The 24,571-nt window shown below is 48.9% G+C and overlaps 2 protein-coding genes across 2 annotated transcripts; one reads left to right on the top strand and one right to left on the bottom strand.

The window, feature by feature from the left end:
* Nucleotides 1-1,348: 1,348 nt before the first annotated feature.
* SPINK4 (serine peptidase inhibitor Kazal type 4) lies at nt 1,349-9,313 on the top strand. Its single transcript, XM_043927680.1, has 4 exons — nt 1,349-1,468; nt 5,637-5,677; nt 7,495-7,607; nt 9,174-9,313. Exons 1-4 carry the CDS (start codon nt 1,408-1,410, stop codon nt 9,217-9,219), a joined length of 261 nt encoding a protein of 86 aa, XP_043783615.1. The 5' UTR covers nt 1,349-1,407; the 3' UTR covers nt 9,220-9,313.
* Nucleotides 9,314-12,191: 2,878 nt separating this feature from the next.
* BAG1 (BAG cochaperone 1) lies at nt 12,192-24,417 on the bottom strand. Its single transcript, XM_043927423.1, has 7 exons — nt 23,873-24,417; nt 21,912-22,040; nt 20,558-20,640; nt 18,953-19,066; nt 16,174-16,281; nt 15,084-15,146; nt 12,192-14,579 (listed from the first exon to the last, which is right to left on the bottom strand). The coding sequence occupies exons 1-7, from the start codon at nt 23,907-23,909 to the stop codon at nt 14,490-14,492; spliced, it is 624 nt and encodes a 207-aa protein (XP_043783358.1). The 5' UTR covers nt 23,910-24,417; the 3' UTR covers nt 12,192-14,489.
* Nucleotides 24,418-24,571: the final 154 nt, after the last annotated feature.

Raw genomic sequence — 24,571 nt, 5'->3', positions numbered from 1 at the left:
ACCAAGCTGGTGCAAATGATTTTCATCACTTGATTTGGATATTTTGAGTATATTGGCTATCTCCCTTGTGGCACAAGATGACTTCAATTATTGTCTCAATTTGATTGCTATCAACTTCTACCCCTACTGTGAAGGAGTAAATTTCCAGTGAGGAATCTCCAGCATGGAACTTCCCAAACCACTTTTGTTTGATAAGTCACAACACCTTCTCCATAAAATTTTTTTTTGCATTTCAGTTGCATTTTTATCTTTCTTGAAATAATAAGGCAAATAATATGCCAAAAATGTTCCTGTTTTTCTTCCATCTTCAATATTAAAATGGCTGCACAAAAACTCACCTATTTTGATGTTACTTTTTTTTTTTTGATGTTACTTTTTTTAATGCAGGCTGATATGACAGCTGTCACAGTGCAATCTAACAAAATTGTTTTGAATGAAATTAAAGACAACTAAGCTCTACTAAAGCTGGCTGGTGACTCAAGATGGTAAAGAATCTGCCTGCAATGCAGGAGACCCAGGTTCAATCCCTGGGTTGGGAAGATGCCTTGGAGAAGGGAATGGCAACCCACTCCAGTATTCTTGCCTGGAGAATTCAATGGGTTACAATCCTTGCATGGGTCGTAGAGAGTTGGACATGACTGAGTGACTAGCAGTGAAGTCAGTGAAAGCCAGATTAAGAGAAAACTGGAACGAATGTTTTGGCCAACCCATTATAAGTATGGGGAACTTCTAGGGGAATTCCCTGGTTGTATAGTGGTTAGAAATAGGCTTTCCAGGTGGTAAAGAATCCACCTGCCAATGCAGAAGGCTTTGATCCCTGGTCTGGGAAGATCCCCTGGGGAAGGAAATGCCAACCTACTCCAGTATTCTTGCTTGGGAAATCCCATGGACAGAGGAGGCTGGCAGGCTACAGTCCAAAAGACTGAGAGACATGGACAACAGCAACCAGTGTTTTCCCAGTCCCACTGCATTGGGCACTTAGAGTCTTAGCCACTGGACCACTTTGGAAAGTCCCCAAATTGCAGCTTTTTGTTTTCTTTTTGATCTCTCTCTCTTTCAGTATTTCTGAATTAGTCTCTCTCTGTTTTCCCCTCTTTATTTCCATTTTCCTCTCCCTCTTGCTTCAGCCCTCAGACTGAAATCAGCTTTGCAAGTCCAAACTTTTTCTCACTTCCATAATTCACCATCAATGGCCCAACCCCCGCCCCAGGCCACTTGGAGTTCAGCGTCTCTGCAGAAAACAAACCCTTTCTTGATGCCAGGGTGCAGATATTACCTCCGGGTGACACCTCCAGCTCTCCACCTGGCCTCAGATAAGATAAGGGTGGGGATCGGCACTATAAACAGGCCCCCATCAATCCCTGGCCCAGGCCCCAGCTCCCTCAGGCCACATAGCCCAGGATCAGCATGGCTGCCCGCCTGTGGATAGCCGCCCTGGCCTTGGCTGTTCTCTTCCTTGTGGACAGGGGTGAGTAGACAGAGTCTGGATTCTCTGTGGCTTGGTGTTGGTAGGTGAGCTTGGAGTGGGGCAGAGGCAGGGCCTGGGGCATCCTGTGAGGCCTTGACTTTCTGCATAAACATTTCTTTCTTTCTTTCTTTCTTTTTTTGTTTAACAAACCTTTTTTCTGCACCCCCGGCTAGAAGAAAAAAAAAACCCGAGATCCAATCCTACCTCTGGCTCAGAATTGCAAAAGTCCTCTCCCCTCATAGCTCAGATGGTAAAGAATCCACTTGCAATGTGGGAAACCTGGGTTCCATCCCTGGATTGGGACGATCTCTTGGAGGAGGGCATGGCAACCCACTCCAGTATTCTTGCCGGGAGAATCCCATGGACAGAAGAGCCTGGAGGGCTACAGCCCATAGGATCGCAAAGAGTTGGACCTGACTGAGCAACTAACACACACACACACACCCCTCCCCTCTTGGGGCCTGTTTCTCCATTTGTGACATAGGAGGTTGTTCCAGCTCAAAGCGACCCTGAGCAGCTACTGGGCTAGAGACTGGGGATGCAGAGGCAGACAGCCTGTCTCCAGGGAGACTGACAAGTCTACTGGCTGCAGGGTGCTGGGTGCTGAAGGAAGCCTGGCCGGGTCCCCTGGGCTCTCATCTGCTCTGACAGGCTGTGGTTGTGGGGCTGAGGCAGTCATGTGAGCACAAGGGAGCCCTTGCTCTGGGCTAAACACATTGATGCTGGAGTGAGGCCTGCTCAGAAGCTGGGTACCTCTGCAGTCTCACTTCTGCTGGGTATCAGGCCTTGTTCTGGGCCCTTGAAACTTATCAGCAAGCAAAACAGAAAAAGAGCTGCCCCAATAGATCCTAAATTTAATGGGGTAGGAGGGAGGAGAATCAACGGTCAATAAGATAGGTGCAATGTATATTTAACAATATATATTAAACAGTATTTAGATGGTGATAAAGGCTAAGAAAAAAAATATTAGGCAGGGTGATGGGGATTGAGAGGGGGTTGCAATGTGAATGCTGGGGACTTCTCTCTGAGAGGCTGATGTCTGAGCAATACTTGAAGGAGGTGGAGGAGTGAGCCATGGATATATCAGAGAAGTGGGTTCCGGGCAGAGGCAATGGGCAGTGCAAAGGCCCTGAGGTAGAAGCATGCGTGGAGTGTGTGGAGTACGGCAAGGAAGCCAGTGGGACTCGAAAGGAGTGAGGGGCAAGGTGCAGAGAGACAGGAGATGAGATGATACAGGCAACTGCGAACTATAATGGATAAAGCCTTGAAGGTCAGTGTAAGAACTTGGATTTTCCTGTGAGTGAAATGGGAGGTACTAAAGGGTGATGAGCAGAGTCACATATTAAAAGGATTGCTCAGGGTGCTACCCTGAGAACAGAGTCAAAGGAGAGGCAGGGAGACTCCTTAGGACAGACCCAGACAAAGTCGTGATGTTACAGGGCGGGTCTGAGCAGGACATCAGGGACACCGACCTCACAGCCGGTCTCACAGGTGTTTCCCTGGCTGGGGACACAAACCAGAGGCTGAAGCAATAGAAAGTGGATCCGGAGACTCTGGCCCAGCACAGCCAGGTTACTCCCAGCCTGGCATCAGTTCCCTGAGCAGTTCTCTTGTTGGGAACACTGAAGAGGCTGCCCTAAAGGGAATCCTTTGGCCCACTTCAGATTCCTGCCTGGGCTGCGTGAGGAAGGGGGCAGAAACCTCGGGCCAAGGTCAAGGGCAGCTGGGGTTAAATGCAACTTCCCACATCATCCAGAAAGAAACTGACACCACAGAGGGACCAGCATAAGCCAAGAGAGCCTGTTCTGGAAGAGTGAGCAGAGAGGAATGGCAGGGGCAGAGGAGGCGGATGAGGAGGTGGCCCAGGGGAAGTTTGGGATCGTCTCACACAGTGCCCTCAACAAAAGATGAAGAGTCTTAGTGGTCATGACATGGAGCCCTGGAAGGGCTTTATTCATTTTTTTGAATTCTTTCCCCCACCAACAATTACGGACCATGAAATGCACACATCTCATCACTCAGCAAATCCTATTCAACGAGATTTGATGAGGCATATACCTGTGTAACCCAGACCCCTATCAACAAACAGAACGTTTCCATCACTCCAGAAATTTCCCTCATGCCAGTCAATCCCTGCCCCCACCCCACCCCCATCCCAGAGGCAACCCTGGTTCTGACATTTTTCCACCATAGATTAGTTTGCTTCCTCTAGAATGTCACACAGATGAAACCATACGGGATGCTGTCTTTTGTGTCTGGCTTCTTCGGCTCAGCGAGTTTCTGAGACTCAGCCATGTTGTTGCATGTTATCAGTTATTGCTTTGTTTTTACTTTTGAGTTGAGTCACACTGTATGTGGGCATCAGGGTTTATTCACTCGCCTGTTGGAGGATATTTGGACAATTTCCAGATTGGGTAATCATGACCTGGAGGGTTTTAAGCAGTAATGATAACAAGACTGGATTGGCATGTTGATGCTTGAACAGTGCACCAGTGGCCAATCTTGGTTCCCTTCTTCCTCTCCACCTTGGAAATCTCTTGTAATAGCATCTCCAGAAAAACCTAAAACCAAGGGATGGTCACCCACCTCCAGGGATGGAGAACTCTCCACTTCTGAAGACAGCTTCTTTTGTTAACTCATAGCTCCCACTGAAAGAACATTCTGGAATCCACACCTGCCTCTTTGCAGCCTCTTTGTGCAGATGGGCTCTGCCTTGTGAAGTTAAGAAGAGTTCCTCTCTCCCTGGGTCCCAGGACAGCCCTTCAGAGACTTCAGGAAGCAGCCTGCCTTTCTTCAGTTTTTATAGACCCTTTCCTTACACCCGTGGCCTCAGATACAGCTCCATTCCATTCCCTCCTCCACCCTTCACACTCACCAGTCACATCACAATCTGCTGAGGTCCTGTAAACAGTTTATCCAGCCCTCAAGGGGCTGTGAGGCACAACTGCATGTGTGGAGTGACGGAGCCACGTGAAAATCCCAGCCCTGCCCTTAACAAACCGTGTTGCCTTACCTATGAACCTTTTTCACAGATTGGCTGAGTTCTCTGGGAAGCAGGCCCTGGGATCTGTGTGTAGTTTGCTGGAGAGTGCTCGGGGGAAACACCGGGGAGGGGAGACGGTCAGTGACTGTCATGCAGAGGGGCTGGGGCAGCCCTGCAGCATTGCTCTGAGATGAGGAGTTCAGACCACTGTACCCACATCACCCTGACATTGGATGTGGGTTGTTCCTGGGTAGGAATGCCAGCTTGGGCAAGGCAGCTCCTTCTCCAAGGGTGAAAGAAAGTGAAAGTGAGGTCACTCAGTCGTGTCCGACTCTTTGCGACCCCATGGACTGTAGCCTACCAGGATCCTCCGTCCATGGGATTTTCCAGGCAAGAGTACTGGAGTGGGTTGCCATTTTTTTCTCCAGGGTATCCTCCTGACCCAGGAATCGAACCCAGGTTTCCCACATTGTAGGCAGATGCTTTACCATCCAAGCCACATACCCTTCTAGGAAGAAAGCACTCACTGTGAGCAGCCAATGCTCCTGGAAGCTGAGGAAATGTGTGCCTCAGTCCTGTGGTGGGATCTGGGTCACAGACCTCTGCCTCCTCTCCTCCTGTTACACAGCAGTGAGAAAGTGTGTAAGAAAGTCAAGATCATGTATTATCAAGGCCTGGTACATAGTAACTGAATTATTTTCTTTTTCTTCTGCTTTTCAATATTTGTCCTTTGGTTAATTTATTTTTGACTCTGCTGGGTTTTCATTGCTGGGCGTGGGTTTTCTCTAGGGAGGCCACTCTTTGTTGTGGGGGGAAGGCTTCTTGTTGCAGCAGCTTCTCTTGTTGCAGAGCATAGGCTCTAGGCGCAGGGCTCAGTAGCATCAGCTTGCAGGCTCTAGGGTATATGGGCTTCAGTAGTTATGGTCCGTGGACAATCCCAGTGGGATCTTTACTAATAAGAAACAGACTAGACTTTAATCTCCCTAATTCTAGGCTTTCTCTCCCAGTTCTGACAATGTCATGTGAGCTTTCTGGGAGCCCAGTCTATGACTCACTCACTACCTTTCCCTGAGGAATGCCAGATTGGGTGGTGGCTGGGATAGGTCCCTGAAAAAAGTGTCCTCAGACTCTGGTACCTGGGGCCTAAAGCCAACATCCCCTAATTCTTGCTTCTTTGCCTTTCAGAGGTGTCCGTGTCGGCGAAAGAGTTGGTTTTCTGGAGAATGGTAAGGCAGCTGCTCTTTCCGGCCTCAGCACTGCCGTCCCGGCTGTCCTTCTCAGAGGGGAGCCCTTTCATCCATACTGGGAGACAAGGGATTTTCTTCTTTACGCTCCTTCTCAGACACCTTCAATGGTGCCACAGTGGCCAGGGCGGCCTCAGGTTAGCTCTTCCAGGCTGAGCAGGCCCAGCCCCTTTGCCAAAGTCTACACAGCTAATCAGTGTGGAATGCAGCACCGGCCCCCTCACCCCCAACCCCTACCCCGGGTCCCCATCCTAGTCCTAATGCTCTGGACTGGCCTGAAACCCTTTTAGACAGAGCCTCAGTTAGGCCTCCAGCCTCCTCATACCAAGGGCCTGACAGTCACGCAGGCCAGGGTGAGTTCAGGCGCCTCCAGGGAGGCAGGCCTCCTAGGAATGACGGCTGGTTCTCTTCCTGGGTCCTCAACAAGAGCAGAATTTCTGTTAGACCCTGTGAAGGGCGTGTGAGCCCCTGAAGACAGGTGTTCACCTGGCAGGCCACATACTTGGGCTCAGCAGATACAGGTACATCCTTATGCACACAGCCACACACGGTCAGGCGCACACACACACACATGCACACACACAAACACACACGCATGCACACACACACACGCGTGCACACACACACACACACACACACAAGCAACCACATACTTGGGCTCAGCAGATACAGGTACATCCTTATGCACACAGCCACAGCCACACACGGTCAGGCGCACAGACACACACACACGCGCGCACGCACGCGCACGCACACATACACGCACACACACGCACATATGCACGCGCACACACGCGTGCACGTGCACACACAAACACACACACACAAGCAACCACATACTTGGGCTCAGCAGATACAGGTACATCCTTATGCACACAGCCACAGCCACACACAGTCAGGCACGCAGACATACACACGTACACACACGTGCATGCACACACACATGCACGTGCACACACACGCACACAAGCAACCACATACTTGGGCTCACCAGATACAGGTACATCCTTATGCACACAGCCACAGCCACACACGGTCAGGCGTGGGCACACACACACATGCACACACACGTGCACACACGCACACGCACACACATGTGCACGCACACACACACGCACACACAAGTAACCACATACTTGGGCTCAGCAGATACAGGTACATCCTTATGCACACAGCCACAGCCACACACGGTCAGGCGCGCACACCCCCACACACACACGTGCACACACGCACACATACACACATATGCACGCATGCACACACGCACACACAGGCAGCCACATACTTGGGCTCAGCAGATACAGGTACATCCTTATGCACACAGCCACAGCCACACACAGTCAGGTGCACAGACACACACACACACGCACACACACACGTGCACGCATGCACACACACACATACACACACGTGCATGCACACACATACATGCACACACACACACAAGCAACCACATACTTGGGCTCAGCAGATACAGGTACATCCTTATGCACACAGCCACAGCCACACACGGTCAGGCGCGCACACACACACACACACGCACGCACACACACACACGTGCGCGCACACACAGACACACACATGCACATGCACACATGCCCACACATGCACACACACATGCACACACACGCACACACACAAGCAAACGTGCCATGGGGCCCTGCGTGCTTGGTTTCGTGCTCTCCGGACCCACACTGGGGCCTTCCTGAATCTGGCTCCTCCCTGGAGCCCCCTCAGCAGAGCCCCTTGGTACCTCCTGCCTCTGGGTCCCTGAGCATCCCCCTTCCTCTCTCCCACAGCCCATCTGTGAACACATGGTAGAGTCTCCAGCCTGCCCCAAGACATACGACCCGGTCTGCGGCACTGACGGGGCCACGTACGAGAGTGAATGCCAGCTCTGCTTGGCTCGGATGTAAGTCCACCCCTGCGTTCCCCCGCGCTATCTTGGGCGGGCTCCATCGGTGGTGCATGGGAGTCTGAAAGGAGCAGGACTTGACCTGTCTCCTCCTTTACCCTATACCTGGCCTGGGACAAGTCCTCCAACATGTGCTCATAACAGAATGAGTGCAAGTAAAGTCAAAAGAAAGCACGTGGTTCCAAGCAGAAAGCCCACGAGTGGGGCATTGGGGGTGAGGGCGGAAACCCTGGGTTCTTTTCCTTGTTCTGCCCCCTGACTAGGTGACCTTACTTGTTCATTTATTCCTCCAGCCAACAATTATTTATTGAACACTTAACTCTGCTCTAGGCACTGGGGATACAATAGGATATAAAAAGTTAGACAGCATTACCAGCTCCTGGGGGCAATGGTCAGTCTAAGGCAGAAGCCAAGCTGATCAGCCAGTTGCAGCACAGAATGCCAAAGGCCCAGATGGGGGTGCACAGGTACTGTGGGTGCCAGGCCAGGGCAGGGAAGACTTCTCAGACAAGGGACATCTCAGCTCAGCCCTGAGGGATAAGTAGGAACTAGGCTGGAGAAAGATTAAACAAGGAAACGCAATTCCAAGTAGAAAAATGAGTTTGGAACGATCTAGAAGAAAGTTTATATTTGAGGAAAAATAAGAAGTTGGATATACTAGAGTATAAAGTGTAAATGACGATGGGGGAGAGACAAGAAATGAGTCTAGAGTGAGACGGCCAGAACATGACCTTGGGACATCAGATCTCCTATTTGGTTTCATTTCTTCATTCATTGGAGAAGGCAACAGCAACCTTCTCCATTATTCTTGCCTTGAGAATCCCATGGAAGAGGAGCCTGGCCAGCTACAGTCTGTGGGGTCGCAGAGTCAGACTCAACTGAGCGACTAACACACTTCATTCATAAGATCTTGGGCCGTCCAGTACTAAGCGAGATCACAGAAGAGAAATTGCTGACAGTTGCAACACTCTAGAGAGATGGGTAGGAGAGCAGCAAGGACAGTGTCTTAACTTAGAAAAAGATCATGATAATTAAAGACCCATGCTTCCATTGGGAGTAGAATCCACAGGCTGTGAGACTGGATGTGAGGGGTCGGGGCGGGTGGTGGGCAGGAAGGGAGCAAGAGCAACATGCTGGTTTCTAACTTGTCGGCTGGGGCAGCTGGGGATGCCATGTTGGCGGGGGGCTGGGGGTGTGCAGCAGGCTTGTGGGGCAATGATGTTTGTGGACAGTGGAGCCTCTGGGACATCCCAGAGGTGATACACAGTCAACAATTGCATGAACAGGCCTGAAGTTGAAGACAGAGGTCCAGGCCAGACAGATATACAGCCAACAGCACGTAGAGGTGGTTGAAAGCCCAGGCAGCTGAAACCTCCCAGGGGGAGGGTATACGGAGTGAGAAACAGTAGAAGGATGTGCCCAGGGAGACCTGGGGTCTCCCCCGCACTGTACACTGAGTGGGCGGAGCTCAGCAGGGAGTCTGGACAGACAGGGCCGGGGTTCCTGAAGGGTATGTTACACTTCCTGAGGAGCTGACCTCATTCTCGTCTGCTGTGACCCTAGAAAAAACAGACAGGACATCCAGATCCTGAAGGATGGGAAATGCTGACCCCGCCAGAGCCTCTTAAGCCGTGAAGCTTCAGGCTAGAGAACCGTGGTGGGCGTGCAAGATGACACATGAAATAAAGATTCAGCTCAACCCAGCCAATGGCTCAGTGTTTTGGGGGATTCTGGGGAGGCGGATTCTGGGGAAGCGGATTCCGGAGGATGGGGGAATTTGGCCCTGTCTTCCCTACTCTTAATCTGATGTCATCTCCATCACTCTGATGCTCCTCAACCTTGTCACATGTTCCCCTGGAAGTCCCAGGTATCTTCTGCCTTCTTGAGGGGGTCAGGATTGTGTACAGTGCTCCTGTGAGCCCAACCTGGCCTGTCACTGAGGTCAAGAACCTAACTGAAGTCTGTTCTCTCTGCCACTGCAAGGCCCAGCCTCAGCCTTTGAGAGGCTCCCACACCCCTCACAGCTTTCTCCCTGGGCTATACCAGCACCCCGAATCTCACTCACTCACATACATACAGACCCACACACACGTCAACACTACCATGGCTGACATTCGGGTGGTGTTCACCATACATCTGACTGCTCATTACAGTATTGATCTAGGTCTATAATTGATGACAACAGGTGCTCCCCAAGCCCTGGAGTGTCCCCCTGCTCCCTGGCCACCCACAGCAAGAGGACTTCCAGACCCTGCTCTGCTCTCTTGGTCAACACCCACTCTGACTGGTTGTTAAATGTGTTGACACTGGACACGCGGCACACAGGGCTCACAGGGACACACAGCTTTCGGGAATCCACTGTAGACAGAGATCCCAGCCTGTGGGACATGTCAGGTACCCCCATTCTCCTGGCCAAAGCTTATAAGAGGAGCCTCTGGTAGAGGTGGGGGTGGTGGAAGAAGGGTCAAAAGGGGCTTGGTCAGGCAGGAATAGCATCACATAGACCCTGATTCCTGCTCTAGGGTAGGCAGCAAGAGCAGGAAACGCTCAGTGGGAAAATCCACACTGCGAGGAGAGTGGGGGAAGGGAAGATGGGATCCATCAATCCCTGGACCACTAAAACGGGAACCTAGGCAGGAATTATTGACAGGTCTGCAGGGGCAGGGGCCAGGAGGCCATCTGTAAGGTCCTTCTACTGCTGGTAACATAAACTCGTTTCCTAGCTGCATAGGGATGGTATAGGGTGAAGTTTGGCTGTGACAGACCAAAAAGCCAAAATAACAGTGGTTTCAACAGATAGAAGTTTTCTCTCACACACAGATCTAGGTAGTATTCTGATTTCATGTTGCTTGTATACTGTTACTCTGCCATCCGCATCAGTTCCCACCCCAATGACCAAATAGCTGCTTCAATTCCAGTAGTCATGTCTACACACAGGCCGGAGAGGTGGGGAAGGGCACTCTGTGCCTCTGACAATGCTTTCCATAAGATGCACGTTGGGGACTTCCCTGGTGGTCCAGTGGTTAAGACTCCACACTTCCACAGCAGGCAGAGCAGATTTGACCCCTAGTTGGCAAAATAAGATCTCGCCTGTCAAGTGGCGCAGCCAAAAGATTATTAAAAAAAAAAAAATTGCGCACACTGTCTACAACCCACTGGGTAAAATGTGGGCCATACTAGTGCAAAAAAGACTGGGAAATACTATTTCTCTGGTTGGCCATGTGCTAAGCTGGAAATTAGTTCCCTTAGTGTAGGAAGAGAGTGGATTCTCTAAGTCCCTACCCTAAGTGGGAAGCCCCTCTTACACCCAGGCAGAGGATCTCAGCCAAGCTTCTCCCTAGTGACCCTCTCCTCCCCTAGGTTTCCACTCACAGGATGAGGAATCACAGAGGTTAAGCCGTGTGCCAGGACACCACCCAGAAAGACCCAACTCCCCGCTTTACGGGTGTGGAAACTGTGGGCCTGTCTCCGGGAACCACGCTGCAACCTAAGTGTGCACCCCTAAAGGCCTGTTTGCAGCACATGACCCTGCTGTCCTGGCCACTGCTCACCGGCCAGACGACTCTTCTCCAGGTTTTTTAAGTCAGAAATCAGGGAACAGAGGCAGTTCCTCTCTGCTAGCGAAGTTGTAAAATATGCCAAGTGGGGACTGCTGGCAGCTGTGATTCCTACTTTGCGGGAGAAGCAGGGCTGAGTGAATGATGCTGACGTGCAGAGAGATACAGACAGGGATTCCAGGCAGCATTTGTATTCCTGAAGTCCAACTGCCCTTGAATTTTCCAAAGTTACACGAGATAACATCCTACCAACAAATTTTCTATTTCGACAATCTCTTTGGAATAGGTTTCTGGTATTTTCAACTAGGGCTTCCCTGGTGGCTCAGTCAAGAATCCACCCGCCAATGCCAGAGACCCATGTTCGAGCCCTGGGTCGGGAAGATCCCCTGGAGAAGGAAATGGCAATCCGCTTCAGTATTCCCTGATGGCTCAGTTGGTAAATAACCCGCCTGCAATGCAGGAGACCCCAGTTAGATTCCTGAGTTGGGAAGATCTGGAGAAGGGAAAGACTACTCATTCTAGTATTCTGTCCTAGAGAATTCCATGGACCATACAGTAAATGGGGTCGCAAAGAGTTGGACACGACTGAGTGACTAAACAACAGTTTTCAACTGAAAGAGTCCTGACACCAGAGGAAGGGCTTCTCACAGGGACTCACAGCCTTTAAGCTGTGCCTTGAAGGATGAGTAGAAATAACTGGCTGAACAACGTATGGGAGAATCCTTCCAGCTCTGTGAGGCCGAACGATGTCCGTGGGATCACAGAGCCGCATGTTTCCCTGCAGCAGGACTGATCATGTCCTGGGGAAATGGGCAACTGACAAGTACTCTCCCTGGGCAGAGATGCCCTGCAGATGTGCAGCTCTGTGTGAGTGGGCCATGTCACTACCCTGCATATCAGCTGGGCAGCTCATCCTCAAAGAATACAAGGGCTATTGGATGCTGTAAATCCCTGTGCTGACGGAGCCTCAGTGGGCCAGTGCAGCAGTGGAAATTTCACTATTAATACGTGTGGTCAACATTCATTCAGTCTCCAAATATTTATTGAGCACCTAATATAAGCCGAACAATGTGCTTCACACTGTTAACAAAACAAAGAAGTTCCTTAATCCAAGGAACTAGTGTTGAAAGGCAAATATTAATCAAATAACCCCACAGATAAATGATCATAGACCATGATAAATGCTGTTTATCATAAAAATAGTCGCAAGCTGTAAGAGGACATCCCCTGGGGGCTTGACATTCACAGACAGACTGTCAGGAACATCAGTAGGCGAGGTTCTCTATGGAAGAGAGATTTACATTCTGCAGGATAACAGCAGTCACCTAGGACAGGGGCAGGCGTAGGGGAACGATGGTGGGGATATGCCCCAGCAGAAGAAGAGTGTGTACAGAGATCCCAGGGCGAGAGAGGGCTCAGAGCACCCGAGGACCTGAGCTAGCCCAGAGGGGCTGATGGCAGAGTAAACAGGAGAGCCAGTCAAGATGAAAAGGGTAAGGACCTTGGCCTTTATCCTAAGAAAACGGGAGTCACTGAGATTTGCAAGCAAGGGACTGACATGACGAGATCATGATCATGATCACTTAGCTGCTCTATGGAGAATGAATGGAGAAGACCAGACAGGAAGTACACAGACCAACACAGGAGATAGAAAGAAAAGAGAAAATGAGGTGTGAGCAACCCCATGTCAGTTGGGATGAAAATCAGTAGAGATGAAGAACACTTGGCTTGGAATCAAGCTGCCTAGTTTGTGTCCTGGCTTTGTCACTTACTCTATGATCCTGAGCAAATCACCTAAGCTCATCTCTAAAACAGGGAGAGTATCTGTCTGCTTCCTGGACTGTGTGAGGATTAAATGACTAACGAACTTAGAATGGTATCTGGCACACAGGAACTTGCTGTGGCCCAAGACCACACAGCTACTACACATAAACAGGTCAACACTGAAGTACTCTGGTTACAGTTGGGGGTGGGCCACTGGGACCCTGAGCCTCGTCCACTTGCCACCACTTTGTCCTAGGCCCCACCCACATAGCCCTAAATTCCTGGGGTTTCACTGACTCCCTCTCTGCCAGATAAGATTGGCCTCAGAGTGGCCTTTAGGAATTTTTCTCCTGGGCACTGTGTGAAAAATGGGGGTAACATCAGCTGACCCATTTAAGAGGCCACTGAAGTATGTAGACCACTCCTGACTTCTGGACTAGAATCTCAGAAGCCTTCTGTTTCTCATACTTCATCTACCAAAAAGAAAAAAATGTTTAAACACTCTTCCGGGATTTCCCTGGTGGACCAGTGGTTACAGCTCCATGCAGGAGCATGGGTTAGATCCCTGGTCAGGAACTAAGATCCCACATGCTGTATGGCAAGTCAAAAAAAAAAAAAGTTTTAACACTCTTCTGCTTGCTGATGTGTATATAAACTGCTTTATTTTTTAAATAACAAATGAAGGGGGAAAAGGACTACAAAACAGACAGAAACAACCTCAAAGTAACTTGAAGAAAATGTAGATCCCAGAAAGGGATGGCTCACAACACCACCTCTGAAGGAACTCCTAAGAGGTTTATGGTTGCCCTTCACTACCTGCCTGGTGTATTCACTCTGGCCCTCCTCACTGCCCCTCGTAAGCCAGGGTTCTGACCTGGTTTCAAGCGGAGACTTAGTCAACTCTGAGTTCTAACCTTCTAGAGATTTGCTTGGGAGCAAGGCAGTCCATGTATCAACCACAGGCCCAACTCCAGGAATGAACCAGCGATCTCATGACCTATGGCTGATCAGGGTCACTGGGAGCTGAGGACAGGGTCATGAACCCACAACCAGTCAGCTGGTTCAGAATCAGGTCACATGAGAGACACTCGGGCTACCTGTTCTGACCCATTCCCGACTTTCCTCACCAGACAAGGGCTCCTGGTGATTCTGGTTTACACAGACAGGTTTATGGGATCATAAGCACTAAAAGGCCTCATGGATCTGAAGACCAAAATGGCCGATAAACTCAGAACTACCTCAGGATACATAAGAGCTCTCACCAGCCCAAAGAAAGCACCCAAAGGTCCAAACAGCTAGGAAGACTTGGTCAGGGGGGCACTCTCCAGACAAGGTGGGCTGCTAGACAGCACAGATCCACAGAGACAGAACAAGAAGCTGACAGGAGGCTAAAGACTGTATGGATGATACTTGTTCATTGAGAGCAGGTGTGAGAGAAGGAAAAGGCAATGGGCCAGTTGCCCCCAGCAGCTCTGGGGAAGGCGGGTAACTTCTGCTCCAGGGATGGCAGAGCTGGTGGGGCTGTTCTTCACTGCAGCACGGCCTTCTCTGCCTCACCTCAGTCAGCGAGGGCCAAGTTCGTGGACTGCAGTCGCTCCGTCTCCTGGCAGATGTTCTGCTCCACTGTGTCACACTCAGCTAGGAAGGCCTAAAAGATAAATGCAGACTAGTGAGGGTCACTGGAGGCCAGACAACCCATGCCAACCTCAGCCACAAGAGGTTCTTTGCCAAGCCACTCTGGGGAACCCCTGGGTGACTGACTCAGGCTAAACGGGTGTGTGGGGATGGAGACAGCCCAGGCCCCAGACTCAGGAGAGGGAAGTGACAGCGCTCTCGGTTAACAACCTCCAAAGGGCGCTGAGGAGAGGAAGCCCTGCCACTGAGATGGCAGGATTTCAGGGGACCCTGTCCACAGGAATGGCACCTCCTAGAACTGCATAATGTGTCAGCCCTGTCTGCTCCCCAGCAAACTTCTTTCCCGATCAGTTTAATCCAAATTCAATTACAGGGACATGAAAGGTGCTTGTGTTCTGGGTTCATACTGAGAAGTAACAACTGAAGAGAGTTCCCACCACACATGTACTCCACCCTGCTTTGAAGAGATACATGTGCTGACGCATGACACTTTGTGATGCCCTACCACACAACTCACCTGAATCCTTTTCACCAAACCCTTCCTTTTCATTCTACTGTCTTTGAAATTTTCTGGCAGAATCTACGGAAGAATAAGTTGACATATAAATAATCCTAGTAAGTGAACATGATGTAGGAACACGTCAGAAACACCTACAGCACCCAAGCTGGCCACAGGTCACCAATGCGGGTGACGGGCATTTTCCGGAATCACTTCCCTGGATCTCTGTCCTGCACATGCCTTTCCATGGCTCTCACTCCATAAACACTCCTTAGTCCTCGAGGTCTGGACCATAGACCTGTAGCACGGACTCTGTCCTTTCACCGTTTCCTGTGCATGGATACTGTGTCCTGGCTGGGCCACGAGCTCCCTGTGGCATGAGAAGCATAGTGCTTTTCTGCTCTTCTTTACCACCCCCTACACCACCGCCCCTCAAGAATCCCAACAGAGTAGTTCACCCTAAGAACGAGGTATCGGGCGAGAGATACTATCTCTAAAAGGGAACATGGCATCAGTGATTCCTCACAGCCTCCCAAGAGCTGGGTCTGACTGTATTCTGTCCAGGTAATGGGCCCAGACACGAGAGTGTCAGCAAAGTGACACCCTGTATTTCGCTGACCATGAGACCACGGATCACTCCGGTCCCTGCCCTGTGAGGATTAGATGCTACTGTATGTGTGTGCTCAGTCATGCCCAACTCTCTGTGTGCAACCCCATGGACTGCAGTCTACCAGGCTCCTCAGTCCATGGGATTTTCCAGGTAAGAATACTGGCGTGGCTTGCCACTTCCTATTCCAGGGTATCTTCCCAACCCAGGAAGAGAAAACTTGTCTCCTGCATTGGCAGGCAGATTCTTTACCACTGCCACCTGGGAAGCCCCCTTAGGTGCTACTAGTACACATAAACAAAAATGACAAAAGCCCCATGTCCCTGAGATAGGGGAAATCAGGAACGGTCTTATCTTTCTGCATATTCACCAAAGACCTAGCAGTGTCACTGCTCAATAGGTGCCCAATACCCTCAGGCAAAGAGTGTGATACTGAGAAAGTGAAACTGACTGAAAAGCCATCAAAGGAAACTAGTCCTTGTCGGCTGAGTGTTTACTTACTAGTGTGTCAATCTCCTCCAAGATCTTCATAAACTGCTCGATCGTGGCTTTTACTCTCCTATCGAGTTTGCAGAGAGCTTCAGCTTGCAAATCCTTGGCCAGAAAACCCTGTGGAGGAATGATGCATTATTCCAAGTGTTTCTTTGAGGTTGACAGAAAACTCCAAGCCAGGCACTGATGAAGCAGCTTCACCCTGGGTCCACGTTCCCCAACAGGCTGGGCCAAACTGCAGGCCCACAACTCCACCTCTTGGAAAAAACAGAAAAGCCAGCCCTGGGCCTCCTCAAGCACTGTAACAGGCTGCAGGCCCCTCTATCTCACATGGCCTACTGGGGCCACAAATGCCTCCAGAGGCCTGGCTCTGCTGAAGCCCCCAGTCCCCAGTGAATACCTGCACATCAGAGGCAGATGTGAAGAGCACAGGGTTTAGAGTTTGATAGGCCTGGGCTTCAGTTCTGACTGCTATGTACTGGCTGGTGAGCATGAGCAGGTTCCTTAACCTATCTGTGCCTTGCTGTCCTCATTTTTTAAATGGAGATCAAGGCATTTCCTTGGCAGTCCAGTAGTTCCATCCAGAAGATTCCATGTCCAGAAGGCAGTCCAGAAGATTCCATGCTTCTGTGCAGTGGGCACGGGTTCTACCCCCCACTGGGGAATAAGATCCCACATGCTGAGCAGGCTGGCCAAATTAAATAAATAAAATAATACAATGGAAGACTTCCCTGGCGGTCCAATGGTTAAGAATCTGCCTTGGGGATGGAAAAAAAAAAAAAGACTCCACCTTGGGCTTCCCTACTGGCTCAGTGGTAAAGAATCTACCTGCCAATGCAAGAGACACAGGTTTGATTCCTGATCCCAGAAGATCCCACACGCCAGGGAGCAACAAAGCCCACGTGCCACAACTATTGAGAATGTGCTCTAGAGCTCGGGAGCCACAACTACTGAGCTCACGTGCTACGACTACTGAAGCCTGCGCTCCCTAGAGCCTGTGCTCTGCAACAGGAGAAGCCATTGCAATGAGAAGCCCGAGTACCACAACTAGAGGGCAGCCTCCACTCGCCCAACTAGAGAAAAGCCTACATGGCAACAAAGACCCAGCACAGACAAAAATAAATACATATAACATTGTATATATATAAGAAAAGAATCCGCCTTGCAATGCAGGGGGCGAGGATTCAATTCCTGGTCAGGGAACTAAGATCCCACATGCTGCTGGGCAACGAAGCCCATTTGCTGTTAACTACTGAGCCTTTGTACTCCAATTAGAGAGTCCATGCACCCCAATGATAGATCCTACACGATACAATGAGGATCCTGCGTGAGGCAAGTAAGACCCAAATAAACAAGCAGCCAAATAAACAAAGGCAAAAAGAAAAAAAAAAAAAAAAATGGAGACCATGACACACACATCCCAGAGGGTTACCAGGAGAATAAAGGGAAATACAAGACCTTTAATATGAGTCCTGACACAGACATATTGCTAACAAATGGCAGCACTTACTTAATTGTTTTTATTAAATTATCTGTTTATTCATGTTACTTGGCCTAATGATCAGTTTAGCTGGTGACAACAGGTGGACAGCAGGGATCTCTGAGTATGTTTTTATTAAAGTCAAAAGCTACAGATGCAGACTTCGCAACAAGTAATAAAATAAGCTACCGATTCCAACTGAAAGAATTTACTCTACCAAAAAAATGAGAAATGGCCAAAAAAGATTTAAGCCCAAGGACATTCAAAGAAGCATTATGGATAATGTTAAATAGCATTAGGTGATAAATAATAAAGAATTGGTTAGGTAAACCATGATCCACTCATGTGATGCAATATTAACGCGAGTTTTGAAAAGGATGATCTTTTTTTTTTCCAGTCAAGACATTTTTTCTTTATTGAAGTATAGTTGATTTACAATACTGTGTTAGTTTCAGGTATACTAACTATGATCATTTTTAATGACATGGGAAAGTGTTCAATTCCTTAAACCAAAGTAAGAACTATTTACAAAGTACACCTAACATTATACCAATTTTTTTAAGATAAAAAAACAGATTCCAGGTTTTGGTAATGGTTATCTTTGAGTTGGGGGTCTTACAGGTAATTATTATTTTTCATATTGGTGCACACATGTCTTCTTAAAAATTGTGTACAATCAAAAAAAAAAAATTGTGTACAATCAGTATGCAGTACTTTAATAATTAAAATACAATCATACATCCATTAATGTTATAAAATGAAGAGATCAAAGATAAATATGTGGTTTGAGGCCATAACTAATTCTAATTTGGTTTCAGTCCTCCACCTCTAGTACTACAAGGAATTGAATAGGATGACCCCTCGCCAATATCATGCTCAACTTGGACATTCTATGAATCAGTGTTCTTTGCCTTGCCAAATACATTATAACTGACTAGACTGAGAGAAGCTATTTATTCTATTTAAGACAACACATGATCCTAGCATGGCAGGTGTTCTCGTAGGATCACAAATGGATGCTGGCTGGGGTTTGTAAATAACAATGATGTGCTTACAAAGCACTTAGACTGTCTCAGCCTTAAACTATGTAATTGAATCCTCACAACAGCCCAAGAGGGAGTTACCATCATCACTTCCTTTTTTATAGAAGACTTGAGACAAAGGCAAACTTGCCCAGTTACAGAATGGGAAGAGTCAGGGTCTGAACCCAGGCGGGACCAAAAACAAAGTTTGCCCTCATAACCACACATTTGTGTCTCTAGAGAATTCTCAGAGAAGGCAGAAAGTCAAGTCTACCAGAAGAGTTACCTGCTGGATTCCAGCAAGGTCTTTATTCAGTTCTTCCAGCTGGTCAGCTATCTTCTCCACAGATTTCTCCAAATCTTTCAGCTTCTTTAGCTCAGCTTCTTCCTCCGGATTGTTCTAAAATGTTAAGAATAAAAGGAATTTAATAATCACCAAAAATAGTAGTTTCTGTCAGAAAAAAAAAAAATCTGACCACAAGTGGTCAAACCACTCCCCTAGGAAAACATCATCTTAAACTTGCTGCTTCTTGGAAAGCAAGCTGGAGGGTTATACACTAAGGTTTTCTATCTACAAAGGCACTAGATGAGATAGAGAGAAGGTACCAGGTACATGTTCTGGTGAGAGAGCCGGACGGTTTGGGTTCAGAGAACAAAGCTGATTCATGAGCCAGATCTGACCTTAGCCTGGGGCTGACCACCAACTCACTCCAGACCGAAGCCCGGAGTGTTAACTAATTACAGTGAACGCTTAGCATATGAGGAGTCCAGAAGGTGAGACAGGCGGAATTCTATCCTTTCCTTAAATGGAATTCCTGAGCTCTCTCATTCAATATGACCATGATGACGATGCATACTTTCATTGAGCATCCCCTCTATGCCAGGCATCATCCTAAGCACTCTACCTGTATCATTATTTAAGCCTTACCACAATCCAATGATGAAATTGAGGTAACTGTAAAGTAACCTTAGGTCACACAGCCCAGAAGAGGTAAAGCTGAGACCTGAATGGGATTTGGCTTCTCACACCCCAGGACAATTCCAGTCGAGGGTCCTAAAGTTTCTTCAAACTCAACCCCTGGGTTGTGCTCATTTTTCCAATCACCGTTCTTCCTGACCCTTGAGCAAGAAATCTAGACTATTTCCCCTTCTCTCAACTTCGTTGGTAGCTAGCAGCTTCCTGCTTTTACACTGTCTCCCACTGTTCTTGGTGGCCAAATCCTGAGTGCCAGTCTCCTGGCAGTTCCAAGTCTGCAGGGACTTTTCTTGCCTCCACCTTGCTAACCTCTGCCCTCTCTCCACTCTTGAATCAGCCACACCCAGCTTGAAGTAAGGGAACTTCATTTGACCAACAACTCCACTGTGTCACAATGCATGGCTGGCCCCAGGGTCTACTGACCTCAACCTTTTTTGTCACCAACTGACTCTCTTTCTCCCTCATTTCTAGCCTGAACCTTTCTTTCCAGCCAAAGAGGGTTTAACCTCACAGGAGATTTTAGTAAAAAGGATGGTTAAAGGAAGAGAGGCTCCTGAAATTTGCAAAATACTTATTTTTAAAATTTACAGGTTTGACAGTCTCTTGCAAATTCCCCTCCAAGTGAGTAGCGACTGCTTCAGACATCATTTTAGCCAGACTGAAATTCCACCACCAGCACAAAACTCACATAATTGAGGCAGTACAACCACTCCTAATTCCCAGGGTGAAAACCCTAATGAACAGAAGCTGAAGGGTATGAGAACAATAAAACTGATAAATCCACTAAACAAATAGCAACTACATTTGTGTGGCAAGCACTGCTTCACCAGTGCCAAACCTGAGCCCCCAATTTGGCCTTCTAAACAGACACTCATGTAAAAGACCTTAGTATTTCTGGTAGAAAAAGCACTCTACCTTTTTCCCAATTAACATAACCCGGCAACCATTTTGTATTCCAAGTGCTGACAATGGCATCTCCATTTCCTTCAGAGATTTTCCTGAAAAAAGAAGACAGTTATGTCAAATGTAACTTGTACAACAGTGAAAATAGATTTCAGCAAGGGTATAGGAAATAGTGTGTTCACTATTGAGAAGGGAATGAGTTGGTATAACATTTTTAGAAGGTTTCTTGCCCCAATAACTTCACTTCAGATATTGATCCTAACAAATAACTGGACATGTGCCTAAACAATAACTGTTACACAATTATTATTATTCATAACAGTGAGAAACTGGAAAGTCAAAAATTCAGGAATAGGGGACTGATTACTACACATCATAACAACAGAAGACTCTGTAGGCACTAAAGCTCATCTTTCAGGAAACTTCAATGCCACAATACGTGATGATGACCAAGTGTTACAAGAAGATCACTAGAAATGATCCTAGTTTTGTCGACTACAGAAACAAAAAAAAGCCACAAATTGAGAACCCACACTTCAGGATGCCAGGACAAACAAACAAAGGCTGGACAAAAATATATTGAATTGTTATCAGGTGTTTTATCCAGGAGAATATTTTCTTTTTTGTGTTTTCCTCTATTTACAAACATGAATTTCTATTGCTTTATAAAATGAAATGTTTTTAAAAAGAAAAGACAAGGAGTTACAATATGAAGTATAAAAGTAAATGCTTCCCATCACTAAATTCTTTATCATTGGCACCAAATGGGATAAATTTAGCTTCATCAGATACAGAATAATGGGTTCCCATGGGAATGAGAAGACCAGCGAATGGGGATGGGAGCAGGTGCGTCCTGGCAGAAATCACCATATTCCACTGGGCCTGCTACATCCACGTCCTTTAAACTAGTCTGTTCAGCACCTTCTCTGTGTCAGCACTAGGCCAAGCACTGAAAACACAGAAGTATCTCTGCCCTCATGGAGTCTGCTATTGTATCAGAGACACCAGATGTTTGGTGACTATGGAAACAATTATTTAATAGTAGTTTCAATACAAGCTATGCAGAAGTGGAGGGAGTGCTACAAGAACATACACTGGGAAGAGGATCTAACTTAGCCAGGTAAGAGTGCCCATGTGTCTCATCAAAAATGGTAAGGTTTCTGCCACCCTCACGTGCCTTCAACTCAAATACCTGTGCATGTGTTTGCAAGTGTCCACTACATAGTAGGTACTCAACAAATATTTGTTGAAGGAATGACGGAATTAACAAGCAAAGAAGAACTGTCCTAGATTGAAAAACTAACCTGACTGTTAGGTAAGGTTAAATAGTTTTAAATAGGCTCAGAGCTGGAAGAGAAAGGCTTACCCTTAAATATGAGTTTCTGAAAGGGCAGCGGAACCCCTGTAGCCTCTTCAACAACCTGGGCCAGGTCTTGGACAATTGGCTCACTATTGCCTTCTTGTGGGGTAACTTGAAGATCATGCTTCTCATTGCCTGGGGAGAGAGAAAAGTGTTGAAGAAAACACAAACCAATAAATAGAGGCTGACATTTCATTTTCCCAGCCTTTAAGACCTGCTCAAGGATTTTTGTTTCCTCGGGAATTGTTACAGGAACTAACAATATCAGTGATATCAGCTAACATTTTAAGCATTTAGCATGTGTAAGGGGCTAACTAGGCTTATTTTGGAGAAGGAAATGGCAACCCACTCCAGTATTCTTGCTTAGAGAATCCTGTGGACAGAGGAACCTGGTGGGCTGCTGTCCATAGGGTCGCACAGAGTCAGACACGACTGAAGCAACTTAGCGTGTACGCATGCATTGGAGAAGGGAATGGCAACCCACTCCAGTATTCTTGCCTGGAGAATCTCAGGGACAGAGGAGCCTGGTGGGCTGCTCTCTAAGGGGTCACACAGAGTAGGACATGGCTGAAGGGATTTAGCAGCAGGAGCAGGCTTATTTTATGCATAATCTTAATTAATCCTCAGAACAACCCCATGAAGTACCCATGAAGCCCGTACTACCTATTACTCTCCATTTCACAGATAAGCAAGATGTGAGATCAGTCCAGTTAAGACTTGCCTAGTGAGACCCATCTCTACAATCAGAACTTAACCTCAGATCTATCTGATTTCAAATTCTGTGCTTTTCTTTACAAGCCATCTGCCTCCTCTGGCATGAATGGTCTCTCCTCTGTGTTGTACTGGGCGAGGAACTGTTTCTATCTCCTTTGCTATAATGAGCAAGGAACTGCTTTTCTTCCAGGTCTCTTCCACTGGACACATAGGGTTGGTGCCCAGAAAATAAATGAGGGACTTCCCTGGTGGTGCTGTGGATAAGAATCTGCCTGCCAAGGCAGGGGACACAGGTTCAATCCCTGGTCCTGGATGATTCCACATGCCAGGGAGCAACAAAGCCCGTGTGTCGCTACTACTGATGCCCGCATGCCTAGAGCCACCCCAATGAGAAGCCCGCACATCTCAAGGAAGAGTAGCCCCTGCACGCTGCAACTAGAAAAAGTCCCAGCAAAGCAACGAAGACCCAGCGGAGCCAATAAAGAAACAAATGAGTGAAAAAACTCAAACAGCAGAAATTTCTTTTTGGAGTAGAGGTGCCAATTCTTTTCTGGATATGTGGACAGCAAGGGCATAGCCTGTGTCCAGTGCATCACGCCAAGCCTTAAGCCTACTCAACAGCCACATGAAGTCAGCAGGACAGGTGTTACCAATTCTATTTCGCATAGAAGAAACCAGCTGTCTCCTTTCGGAGACATCCCAAGGTCACCCAAACCTGCAGAATCCTGGTCTCCAGATTCTTAAGGCCCTGGGGTCTCCCCTGGTTGGTCCTGAGGAAACCTTATGGACTCAGCTCCCTGGAGAACCGTCATTGTCTAGTTCTGTGTCAGCTCCAACAGGAGGCAGACCCCAAGGGCGCCCGGAGTGTATGCTTGAACCCACGCCTCACTCCAACAGCACACATGAGTTTTGACTCCTGCACACAGGATACAGATACACAGCAGTCATAGACAACATGGCCAAATACAAGCCAGGCACAAAGGCCCACCACAACTGTGCAGGCACACCCTGAGACATACAACCAGGACCCCGACGTGAAGCACAGACATCAAGGATCTAACAAACGGCCTGAGACAAAATACACCTGCCACGTGGAAAGGTGTGCTGACAGCAGACCAGTAAAACCAAGTAAAAACAAGATCCCACGCTCCAAATACAAGGACACACACTTCGGGAGGGCACGCGACCAAACCCAGAGACCCCGCCGGACTTTCGTGGCCCAGCGCGGAGCCCAGCCGGCAGCCCGCGCTCACTGTGGGTGACGGTCACGCTGAGCCCGGCTGCCGCCATTTCTTCGCTCCGGGCCACCTCTTCGCTCAGGGCCACCTCTTCACTCAGGACCACCTCTTCGCTCGGGACCACCTCTTCGCTCCGGGCCACCTCTTCGCTCCGGGTCACCTCTTCGCTCCGGGCCGAGCGAGGCCGTGCTTTCTTTTTCACCCGCGGCCTGCGAGCGCAGGCGGCGGCGCCTCTGGTGGATCCGGCATGCCCTCTGGTCACGCTCCGGACGGCTGATTTCTGGGAGGGAGGCGGACCGCGCTCGGCTGGGTGCACCGACTGGCGCGGCTCCCGGCCGGGCCGAGGGGGGCGCCGCCGGGGACCCAGCCGCTCCCGGTCGCCTCGCGGTCTTCGCGCGCCCCCGCGGTCCGCCAGACCCGCGTTTGTTGCCCGCCCAGCGATGGTAGCTGGGCTGGGGCCTTCCACCCCTGTTCGGCTGCTTCCCCGCCCCTCCCGGGCCTACCGGCCCCGCCCCTCGGAGCAGCCCCGCTCCAGCCCGGCTCTATTCCTCTGAAGCCGCCCCCTGCCCCACCCACTCAGCCGAGGCCCCTCCTGGCTTATCTGGGGCCACGCCCACGCCCGCCGCCGGGGCCACGCCCCGTGATGACTCTCTGTCCCTCACCTCCAACTTCCCGGAGCTCCCCTGCTCCGGAAGATCAGGCTGAAAATCCGGA

This window comes from Cervus elaphus, chromosome 16 (genome assembly GCF_910594005.1).
Source record: "Cervus elaphus chromosome 16, mCerEla1.1, whole genome shotgun sequence".
NCBI classification, from domain to species: Eukaryota; Metazoa; Chordata; class Mammalia; order Artiodactyla; family Cervidae; genus Cervus; species Cervus elaphus.
This window is presented reverse-complemented; position numbering and strand designations above follow the sequence as displayed.